The following is a 12,023-nucleotide window of genomic DNA, read 5'->3' as shown; positions in this document are numbered from 1 at the left end:
ACAAAGAAAAATAGGTAGACAATTAGTTTGTAGGACATTAATTCTACTTTGTCTTTTTTAGCTCAAAAGAATGGAGTGGTATCGACCCTGCCATAAAGTCCCGTCTGCACAATCGCTGTGAAGATGGAGAGTTCTGGTGGAGTATCAGTGTTGTAAATTAATACAAAGCCAACAAACAGTCATATTATTTAGTTACTTTCTGTTTTCCTGCCCTTGTTTTTTTTTTTTTTTTTTCTGGCCTTTATCCATCAACTCAAACAGGATGTCATTCAGTGACTTTATGAAGGAGTTTAGCAGGTTGGAAATTTGCAATCTGACAGCAGATGCACTGCAGACCAGTGAGCTAAAAAAGTGGAATTCATCTCTGTACACTGGAGAGTGGAGAAGAGGCAGCACAGCTGGAGGCTGCAGAAACTACCCAGGTGCTGGATTTATTCACACACACACAAATATATAGTATATTTATTTATTTATTTTTTATTATATTTTATTTAATTTTTTTTTATTAAGTACTGTCTCTATCAATACTGTCTTCTTTTGAAAACAGAAGAACAGAGGGGTTCTCTGCCCTATTGATATTGATGGCATCCATCAAGATATATTAGCAGAAAATGGATGGAAGGCAAGAGTAAATCTGATGAAGTCTAAATATGAAAGTACAAAATCTACCATAAAAGTGGATAAACTTGTGTTCTTTTAAATGGTTATGACAGGATAAATATATCTTCTGCTAATAAAGAAATCACCATTTTACGTTTGTGTTTTGCTGCTTGGACCACAGCTTAAAAACCTGGAACAGCAAAGCAAAGAAATTGAGACTCTGCAATTAACTCAGTCACCCATCACCATTGGCTAAATATTTTCATGGCAACAAGTGAAAGTGAACCCAACTCTTGGCTATGTGCCAGGGGCCATTGGTGTTGCTCTTTATAAAAAAAAATTGCATCATGTCATCTACATAAGTTCAGTCTCTAAATATATATTTTTTTACTTCCATGTGTCTCTCTATGCATACAGCAACCTTTTGGATCAACCCCCAGTATAAAATTGAGCTTAAGGACCCTGATACTGAGGGCCAAGATGGCTGCAGTTTCCTAGTGGCACTAATGCAGAAGGATCGCCGGCGACTACGTTCAGAGGGCAAAGACATGGAAACAATTGGATTTGCAATTTACGAGGTAAACATTTTGTTTGTTTTTTGTAAAATGACAAAGTAGGAATTTCCATAACTAAGGCACAAGATCTATACAGGGCTGCACAACTCCAGTTCTGGTCCTGTTTATTTCAAGAATGGTTAAATACCTACAGATTAGCAGGGAAAGCAATAAACTAAACAGGAAACAGGACAGCAGGGCACGTTGTCTACATTCTGAGTTAGAACAACTGGAGATTGCGGTCTCCAGGATGTTTAGTGTCTCACAGGCTGAACTTATTAGTTGAGTGAGTTGACTGAACAGTTGCACTGATTATAACAGAAATTAAAGAGTCATAGTGCAGTATTCCTTTCCTAATTTGGTTTTTAATTCTTTCCAGATCCCCAATGAGGTAAGGTGTGGGCAAGCACCTGTGTAACATTACTGAAATGAATGTCTGATCTAGGGTGAGCTGTTCTTATTGCTGGTTGTCAGGTCAGTGCCTGCTTTGTTTCGGCCTGGTTGTTTGTGTTGACATTATGCTGAAAAGGGTACTACTAGACACAGCCTAAATTAATAGAGCCACTCCCATAGATGACATATTGATTGTAATCACTGTTTCCTTGGCAGTACCTGGGCAGGGTGGGCGTGCATCTGAAGCGTGACTTTTTCCTCTCACACATGTCCAGTGCTCGCTCCGAGCTCTTCATTAACCTGCGAGAGGTGAGCTCACGATTCTGCCTGCCAGCAGGGGAATACATCATCATTCCTTCTACCTTCGAACCCCAGAAAGAAGGGGACTTTGTGCTAAGGGTATTCTCTGAAAAAGCAGCAGACTCTCAGTGAGTATACAGAGATGTTCATTTTGTTAAATGATGAAAATAACCTGACAATAAAACCTCACCTGTCTTTCTGATGAAGGGAATTAGATGAAGAGTTTTCTGCTGACCTGCCAGAGGAGGTATGTGCTAGAAATATTTATAAAAGGGATTTCATGTGAGATCAGCTCACAAGTAGTCCAGAAATGCAGATAGATATTTATGCTTAAAAGCGTATTTTTATTGCTGCAGACCATGCTACCAGAGAGTGAGATTGATGAAGGCTTTAAGGCCCTTTTTGCTAAACTTGCTGGAAAGGTGAGGAGGGAGAGCATCAGAATGCACTTTACTTTCTCACATATTGGCCATAAAACTATTAGAAATAATAAGTTATTTTGCTCTTTGACTGTTTGTCTCTTGAAATGCAGGACATGGAGATCGATGTGCCAAAGCTACAGATGATTCTGAACCGCGTCATTAGCAAACGTGAGGCAATAGGAGTCACTTTGAATTTTTGTGTGTTTGTATTTGTGTGTACACAAACACACACAGGAAGAGTATTATAATTTACTAAGTCCTACAGAACCTGTAAATGTTCTTATGAGCAGATCTTCATAATTCTCTGTCTTTCACAGATAAGGATGTAAAAACTGCTGGATTTGAGAAGGAGGCTTGCAGAAGCATGATTAACCTTATGGATGTATCCTTCAACCCATAATCAATTAAGCCCACATTTACACCTGAACAGTTCTTATAGGGGAAGTTATTCAGTTAGACAAAAATACTGTACCTTAACGAAGCCCATTCAGACAACTGGCCGTGGAAGGCTGAGTTTAACAGATTTTCACATGCTTTGGGAGAAGATAAAGCAATATCTTGTTAGTGAATATTATATTTTAAGCAGTAACTAATGTAGGGTCCAAGCATAGAGTATGTTGGATTTCTATTTTTTTTTTCCCCCAAATATGCATGAATATTATTCCTCCCATAAAACAAAGTCTTTAAGTCAAAACCCTAAAGGTACTGTAGTGGATGTTGGTCATACACCCCGATACATATATATATAATTTTATAATTTGTTTTATAGCCTTGACCTTATTCAAACTCCTCCAACCTCTGATATTTGACTTAATGATATTAATTAAGATTTATAATTGGTTTAAGCAATTAAAACATTAATAATTAGTTTGAGAATGAATAATAATCATGCTAAATGAGTTCTTCAGGATTTTCAGAAATTCTAATGAATAAATTGCAAACACTGTGACTTCAAATAATGAGAGTTTTATTAATAAAAAGAAGATATTTAGTTAACATAGCACAACCTTGTAATCTCACGGTGTCCGGCAGGGGGAACTGATTTTGACCTTAAGGTGAGCTAGGCACTTCTAACTTGTGACTAAGGTTACTAACTAAGGTTTAATTAATACAGAATTTATCAAGAACTTAATTCGGTGTTCAGCTCTGGAAGTGCATAAGTTTAGCTTACTTTTCGTCGGGTTTTCACCACTCGTTTGGATGCAGAGGCTCTTTGGAATCCTGGGAATGGAGGCGTCTCACTTAGTCTCGCGGTTCTTACCGCAGAAGCGTCCAGGCTGGTTTAGCGTGGAGGTCTTTCTTGTTGATTGAGTTGTCTCGGGCGTACCCGGAGGGTGATGACGCAGGCGGCAGGATCCTCTCTTCGGCCTTCGGTCCGGAGTGGGAGAGTCCAAAATATGGACGTTTAGACGAAAGTTCGCTGGTTGCTGCAGCTCCAGAACTGAAAAACCGCTTCAATAAACTCACTTATTCTAAGACTCTATGGTACCTCGGCAGTGTTTCCTTATTCTGGCCACGAATAAGTTCCCCTGCTTCGATTAGTCGTGAGATTAAACTTAGGTAGGTAATAAACATAAACAAGATTAAAAGAAAAGAAAGATATTCAAATTATTCGACTTATTAGTTAAACTTCATACTCTTAGCTAATTTCGAGACGTCTCTCGTAAGCTTTTCTGAAGTCTCTGAGAGGGTTCCTTTGTTTCGTTGTCGGCGTGGAAGAGACAGCGTTTTTTTGTTGTTTAAGGTTTCTCGGATCTCCTCGTGGTCCTCTCTTTTTTCAGTGGTCCGTTACTTTGTAGAGTCCTCGCGACTCTTCAAACTTCGAACTCATTGTCTGTCTTGCTGTTTGGCCTTTTCAAGGCTGGCGCGGTCACGCCCTAATGGGAGGCGTCCTCTTTCTGATTGGACGCGAGTCCAGACTCACGTGACTCTCGTGAGGGAGAGAGAGAGAGAGAGAGAGTAGGAGGAGGGGGTTTGAATCTGTGATTCATACATAAGGAATATGAGTTTCTCGTATCAAAATTCTTATACCTGTTATCAACCTATAACAATGAGTACATTGGACTATTAATATCAGACATTTACATAAGGTCCCATCTTGAGTACATTGTTCACGTCCAATTCGTGATGATACGCTGAAAAATAAAACATTAATCCATTTTCTCTCATTCAGAGACAAACTGATCTTTGTAATAGAAACAATCGGCACTATACATCATTTCATTAGGAGGTAGGCATTCATCTGAGGGTACAGAAAGTGACATTAATACATTCGTTTATATACAAATAATTCAGAGTTCGATTATTTTCGCTATTGTTTTCCGGCGACTCTGAGCGAGGCGTAGTTTCGCCAGTGTCCATTCGGTGTCGCTGTTGATCCGTGCTTTTGGTTGGTGATTCACGGGAGTTCACTCGAGGTCACTTTGGTTTGAACATCTGTTGATCCCCGTGAAAGATAAGGGATATTGAGGCGCCACTTTGTCATAGGCGGCCGTAAAAGCTCTCTTCTTTGTTTGAAGTTCCTGTCTCTCTAAAAGCATCATAAAAGTTATCTTGAGTTCCTGAAGAGGTTAGGGGATCCAGATGCCATATGTTACGTTAAAGGGTTCTTTGATGCTCTTAGCTTATGAGTGTGCGTGTGTGGGGGCTTTGCATCCCGTTGTTCAAACAGTCCTGTGGAATGTTGATTTCGGGACCAGACGAAAGTCCTGGTCAGAGTGAGAAAGGTTTAATTCAAAACCTTTCATTTCATTATTCCTTCATTGTCCAATATTCATATTTGGTCCGTACTCCACTACATTCCCCCCTTTCTTTTCAGCTTTATGGTTCTGCAGGGAGCATGGAGCTGAGAAGAAACTTTGCTGTGGAGGAAGGTGAGATCAGCAAGCATATTCAAACACATTTCCAGAGCTGATGTATTCCTATTAGTGTATGGGTGCATATGGAATGTGTATGTTTGCAGGCTGAAGGGATCCTAATTATTTAGGGGCAGGTCTTGTTCAAACGCAACCTCGAGAGCTGATTCTTCGACATGGCCTTCGGCTTCATATCTAAAACTTGGGGGTTCACCTCTCTGGGCTCTCTTATGTCTAACGAATTTGACCATTTTATTAGACCAAGTTTCTAACCTGCTCTGGAGGGCTCGAGTGCGTTTGAAATAGAACCAAGCTATACCAAAGGTCAAAAGATATCCTAATCCTACCAGGGTAACTAGTAAGGTGTCCGGGGTGGACCATGCATAGGTGACAGGCTGAACTGGCCATAGGGGTTGAGACGATAGTTCTCTAAGAGTGTTACCTATGGGGGTTAGGTCAATGACTTGGGTTCCCTCATATTCTAGGCGAGTTAGTGTTTTAGTATCTAGCTCGATGGTGTGTTTGGAGAAGAACTCTGAGATTTCTACGTCGCTCTCATATTGGTCAGGGTTTAGGTGATACAGGGCCAGGTCTCCTACATGTAAGATTGCGTTTACGGGGACGTCTACCCAGAAGGTTTGGCTAGGAAGGAGTACCCTTTCTGAGGTGTCATGTTGATCATAGGTTAGTAGGGCCTCTCTAAAGGGGGTGTTAACCAACCAACGATTTCCAACAATTTCAGCTTGAGTACTGGTTACCAAACGTCGGGGCGTGACGACTACCGGGCATTGAGTATTACTCATCATAGGCTTAAGGCCACAGATCCCATTTGCGCTGTCACGAATGAAAGGTTTGCTAGGGCACAAGTAGTGAATGTCTTTAGTGAGTGTGCACATAAGCAAATTGGGTACCAGATATAGGTCAGGGTTATCGTCTTGGTATGCTACAAGAGATGTTGTTTTCACACGAACGTAGGCAGAATCTTGCCAGAAACCAACGTTGACAACATCTTTCAAACGGTATATGTTTTCAGGCGCCATTATGGGAAGGTTAATAATGAATGCTAATTCTCGGTCTTGAGGATTAACATAAATTGGGATGGCGCTACCTAAGGTATAGGCTAGGTGGGCCTGGAGATCAGTAACTACTTCTCGAGTTGCTGTGGATAAAATCTCCTGTACTAAGGATAGGGGCACCAGGTAGGGAGGGATTCTCCCCATGGCTAGGCTATCTACAGAGGAGCTGATTTCTTGTAGCATATCAGACAATAACATATTCACAAGCTGGATGTGGGCAAGGTCAAGTTGTACTACTGAGAGCATGGAGTTAACCGTCTGGAGCGTTTTGTTCAAAGCGACACTGTGAGCGTTGAGCACTACGACGGTGCCACGTAGGGTTTGCCCAATGGTTTGCAGGTGCTGCTGCTGTTTGTCTAATTGGGTTTTAATGTTCGGAATTTCCGCTTGCAATTCCCCTACTTGACGTTTAACAGTGGCTACATTGACGGCGGACGTTCCGAGACTCAGTAGTGATCCCACAGTTGCAGCTGCCATTAACAATCCGCCTATGAAGCGTTTAGGTCGTTTATTAAAACCATTTAGTTCTGATTGCGTTACGGTAAACTTTTGTAACTGGCGGAGCATGTGAGTTACGTCGGCTTCAGCATGACTGATAGCTTCCTCAGTCCATCTAACTCCATTCCGGCCAGTCTGCAGCGTGGTTATCGGTAGGTTTTTGCTACACGCTTCGGCGGGATTCAACCGTACAAATACTCTCTGGGTATGGAGGCGGCAATTAGTGATTAGCAGTCCCGGCTGGTCTTTCAGTATTATTCCTGAGTCAGGACCTGGTTCAATCACTTCAGGGAGCACAGCGGTTCCTAGGGAGCCGACGATCAGGAGAATGAGCAGCGGGGCCATCCTACCGGAAGAGATGCTCATGGTTAGATTTAGGGTATTTACGGCGAGTCGTTTAGATAAATTATAAGAAATTTTCACGATACCCCCCTTTTTGATAAAAATTTCCTAGGGTAAGCACTCTACAATAATTGACGATGAGGGACTAGGGTCTTGCACCCTGAGTGTCCTCAGTCTGGTTAGAAGCTCGTTGCCTGCTAAAGAGTGAGAGAAAAAGGGAAAAGGGATAGGAGAACTAAGGTGTGAGTAGAAGGTTATAGTTGTTTGTTAACTAACACCCTTCCTGCCTTTGGTTCTGTCGTTTATGATCTAACACAAGCGTTAGTATCCCCTACAAGTCCCATGGGGGTTGTGTGTGGTCGGATTTGGTTGCGGTGGACCCATTTGAATTCGGTACTGCCCCGAGCTTTGTTTATTTTGATCCTGTAAACAACGGGGGACAGTTTGTCTGTTATCTTATAGGGACCGGACCATCGGGGTAGGAATTTGCGGGCCAAATTCCCCCCTGTTTTTCGCGACCTTCCAACAGGTTGGACAAAGATGTAGTACCATACTTTGTCCCCTATTTGGAGTTCATCGTGGGATGCTTTGTGATCATAGTACGCTTTGCGACCTTCTGCACTTCTTTCCAGTTTCTGCTGGGCAAAGGCGAAAGTAGCTTTGAGGTGTTTCTGCAGGTCCTCCATATACTGATGAGTGGTGTAGGCTACGGCTATGCTAGCTTCACCTGGCTGATATAACAGATGTAGAGGCAGAGTCATTTGTCTCCCTGTCATCAACTCAAAGGGTGAGACCCCGACCGCGTCGTGTGGGGTCGCCCGTATGGCCATCAGTACGAGGGGGAGTTTGACATCCCAGTCTCGTTGGTTTGCTGCTACGTACTTTTTCAGTATGCTAACAACAGTTCGGTTGGCTCGCTCTACCTGACCTGAGCTTTGAGGATGGTAGCTAATGTGAAGGCTGGCTTTTACTCCTAAGAGTTGCCAGAGCTGCTGCATGACCTCAGCTGTGAAATGTGTCCCTCTGTCAGAGTCGACACGGCTGGGTAGGCCAAACCGTGAGAAGACATGGTTCATCAGTAAGTATGCAGTGGTTAGCGCTGTGTCATTCGGTGCGGGGAGGCATTCTACCCATTTAGTGAATGCACACGTGACTGTGAGGAAGTACTTGTTACCTCTTACTGTTCGAGTGAGTGGTCCAACCCAGTCTATCTGGAGGTTTGACCAAGGGAAGGATACTCCTTTCTTTTGCAAGGGGGCTCTATGAAGAGGATTCGAGGGTTGAAATTGGCAACATACCAGACAGCCTTTAATGTAGTCAGCCACATCTTTTACCATGTGGGGCCAATATGCCACCTGCCTGAGCGCATGGTGTGTTGCTTTGACCCCTTTGTGTCCCGCAGATGGGGAGTCATGGGCGTGCATCAGCATCACCCCCCTGTGGCACTGAGGAACCACGAACGTAGGTGAAGTGTGCGAGTCAGTGGCATGAACTAGCAAGCCTTTGACGACTTGGAGGGACGCTCTGGCGCCGTATAGGTCTTTAAGGCCTGGTATGGTGTCAAGATCTTGTGCTGTAATGGGATTAGTAGATGGGTCAGAGACATGGCTAAGCATTTTCGAAATGGATGGGTCTCGAGCTTGGAGAGTAACTAAGTCAGCGTCCGAAAAAGCGGGGTTAATAGAGACAATGGTAGTTTTGGCATTGTCAGGCGACGCCTTTGTTACAGTTCGAGACCGTGTGACAGCTAGGACTTCGATGTCGGGTGGGTTTGGAAAAAGGGAGGGATCGAATGTCCACAATGTGCCTTCGCGGGCCCCTTGCTTGGCTAAGCTATCTGCTTGATCATTGAATTCTTTGTCATTTCCCGGGACTCGGGAGTGACCCTTCACTTTCTTCCAGTAGATCTGCAGGTCATGTGTGTCTACCAAGTGTTCGCATGCCGCGAAAAGCTCTTTGTGTTTAACTGGCTTTTTGTTTGACGTGGTGTAGTTGTTGGTTTTCCACAGTCTCAAGTGGCATGTGAAGCTTAGGCGCGCGTAGTTGGAGTCTGTGCAGATCACCAACGTTTTTATGCTTTTCTGGACTGCAGACTGGATTGTGATAAGAATTCCTGCTATTTCAGCATATTGGGAGGACTGAGCACCCAATTTGAAACTTAGGGGTTCGTGAGGCCATCCGTTTATTCCGATAATACCCACCCCTGCCATCAGGGTGTGTTCTCGGCGGAACGAACAACCATCTACATATGCAGTGACAAGGTCTTTGCATGTGTTAGGATCAAAATAGTGGTGGTTAGCCACGGTAGGTAAGAGGGTTTCTAGAGTTTGTGGCACTTGGGAAGGCATGTTTCCTTCGCATCGCTTGCAGGAGGCAAGGCCTGTGCCTAGGGGGCTCTTGTAGTTTTGCGCGTAACGCACCTCTAAGTCAAAGCTTTGGAGAGCCATTAGCCATGATGCTACTCGAGCGTTAGTTACTACACCCTCTCGAATTCGTTGGCTGTTTAGGAAAGTGACTGGTTGATGATGAGTTTCAACAATCACCTTCTGACCACCTAGGTAGTTGGAGAAATGTTTGACTGCCCACACTGTTGCTAGTAGTGCTTTTTCGCAGTCACTGTATTTGTTTTCGGCAGCCAGCATAGTTTTACTAGCGTAGGCTATGACACGTTTGTCTCTGTCGTGTAATTGGTACAGACCGGAGCTGAGACAGTGGTCCGAGAACCCTACTTCTAGGTAGAATTCTTTGCTACTGTCAGGATAGGCAAGGCATGGAGCCGTGCACAGTTTCGATTTTAGTGCCTGCATGGCGTGTTCCTGGGCTTTGCCCCAGGTGAACGGAGTGTCCTTTTTCAGGAGGTCATAAAGTGGACGAGCTAGGTCCGCATAGTTCTCTATGAATTGTCGTGAGTAGTTGCATACTCCTAAGAAACTGCGGAGTTCCTTAAGATTGGTGGGTGCTGCGAGGTTTGTTACCCCTTGCACTCGACTCACTTGTGGTTCAACACCATCAGTGCTTACGAGCAGACCGACGTAATTCACTTTTGTTCTGCACCACTGACATTTGGAGAGTGATATTTTCGCACCTGCTGTTGTAAGCTGGTCAAGAACATGATCAATCTCGTCAAGGTGTGCCTGTAGGGAGTGGTTACGCATGAGTATGTCGTCCACATATATGAGGGTGCCTCGCTCGCGGGCATCGGGGCATGCTTTGTTTAAGAAAATATTAAACTCCGCGGGTGAGTTGGCATATCCAAAAGGGCACCGAGTGAATGTGTACTGTCGGTTTGCGAAAGTGAAAGCGAGCTTGTGTTGGTCTTCTGCTTGCACCGGGATGGTCCAGAAGCCAGAGGCTACATCGATGGTGGAAAAGTATTTAGCGTTTCGGACCGAGGGAAGTTCTTGCTCCAATTGTGTCATCGGCCATCGAGACAAGGGAACTTGTTGATTTAGTTTCCGATAGTCGATGGTTAAGCGCCATTTACCATTTGGTTTTATGACGGGCCATAATGGTGCCGAATACGTGCTGTTACAGGGTCGAATTATGCCCTTTTCCAGCAAGTCATCAATGATTTCTTGTACCGGTTCATAGGATGCCAACGGAATTTTGTATTGGCGGACAAACGTGGGTGGTGCTCCTGGACGAGTGGGAATGCGTACTGAATGAATGTCAGTGAGACCACAGTCCGTTGAATCTTTGGAAAAAGATTTTTGATATTTAAGGAGCACTTCGCAGAGTTTCTCACGTTCTTCTTTGCTTTGGAGGGCGTCGGCCTCCTTTAGAACTTGTTCGACTTGGATACGAAATTCGGAGTCAGATAGTTCTTTCGAAGTACGCGGATTTGAAGTGTTTTCTCCCGCTTCGGGAAGAAGAGATGGTTCCCGGGAGGATTCCGGGGATGAATTTATGGAAAGAACCGTGATCGTCATTTGATTGTCGTCAGCGAGATCTATCCTGCAAATGGCATCATTACTCATGTCCAGAGCTGAGAAGAGAGCAACAGCTCGTGTCGGATGAGTGTAGAACACCTTTGATTCTGCATGATCAAGAAGCAGGGATTCAGGCATTGGTCCTATGATCGGAATTCGCAACTCGAAGTCATGGAATTTCGTACTGACTAACCAACCCAGAGGAGATGAGTGAGGGATCGTCAAGGGTTGAGTGGTTTCGTTCCGTACGAATAGATAGGTGGATCTTGCTCGCGTCTCCACCAAAGGTGTGGCTTCGAGGGTGAGGCCTAGTTTGAAGAACTGAGGTGACGGTTGGAAAAGTGCATGCGCGTGGCTTAAGTGTTGGCCAGGTCGCATGACTAAGCGGATGGGTACATTTGCTGCGTTCGCAGGTACCACAAGTGAACCTTGGTTAGTGACCTGACATACCTCGGGAATAGTTTGTCCTGAGCCTAGGTTGCTGAGATCGGAGGACCAGGTTTCCGTTGAAACATCAGTCAAAGACCACAGTACACTATTGAGGGTGTCTACGTGGACGTCGAGGCGCACCAAGAAGTCACTACCAATGTAAACGTCGTGCGGCAAGTTAGGGACGACTAAGAAATAATGGGTGATTACCCTTTTGTTCCACTGGACGGTTAAAGCGCAAATTCCATCAGTGGGTGACATTGCTTTTGATGTCAGGTTAAGAGGAAAGCGACAAGGACTGCTCACCAAAGGAATATTTGGTTGAGTGAGGCGCAGAGTGTTAAAGAGGGTTTGGCTTATGGCGGACTGGTCGGTCCATAGAGCCAGAACTGCATTGTCTACACGATAGTCCTGCATTGTGAGACCATTCACGATGGGAAGGCCTGGAGCGTCTGTTGTGGACGGCTGTGTGAAAGTGCACAGGAATGTGTTCCGTTGTTCTAACATGGCACTAGGGGGCCAGGGAGAGACTGCTGTCTCTGGTGTGGCTGCCATGGGCTCAGTTTCCTCTTCCTCGAAGTGAGGGATTTGACTTGGTGGATCTCCTATTGATTCAGGCTGGATT

The 12,023-nt window shown here is 44.5% G+C and overlaps 1 protein-coding gene across 1 annotated transcript in view; it reads left to right on the top strand.

Moving 5' to 3' along the window:
* The window catches only part of si:dkeyp-50d11.2 (calpain-1 catalytic subunit), a 29,200-nt gene that overhangs the window by 8,835 nt on the left and 8,342 nt on the right, over positions 1-12,023 (top strand). The window contains exons 9-18 of the mRNA XM_066645353.1: positions 62-136; positions 262-422; positions 1,018-1,178; positions 1,534-1,545; positions 1,764-1,975; positions 2,055-2,094; positions 2,204-2,269; positions 2,380-2,437; positions 2,587-2,651; positions 2,761-2,829. Of these exons, the coding sequence (XP_066501450.1) occupies positions 62-136; positions 262-422; positions 1,018-1,178; positions 1,534-1,545; positions 1,764-1,975; positions 2,055-2,094; positions 2,204-2,269; positions 2,380-2,437; positions 2,587-2,651; positions 2,761-2,829 (919 nt within the window). The remainder of the gene's footprint in view (positions 1-61; positions 137-261; positions 423-1,017; positions 1,179-1,533; positions 1,546-1,763; positions 1,976-2,054; positions 2,095-2,203; positions 2,270-2,379; positions 2,438-2,586; positions 2,652-2,760; positions 2,830-12,023) is intronic.

The sequence above is a fragment of the Hoplias malabaricus genome, chromosome 15, assembly GCF_029633855.1.
Source record: "Hoplias malabaricus isolate fHopMal1 chromosome 15, fHopMal1.hap1, whole genome shotgun sequence".
In the NCBI taxonomy this organism is placed as follows: domain Eukaryota; kingdom Metazoa; phylum Chordata; class Actinopteri; order Characiformes; family Erythrinidae; genus Hoplias; species Hoplias malabaricus.
Note: the sequence above shows the minus strand (reverse complement) of the source record. Positions and strands in the feature narration are given on the sequence as shown.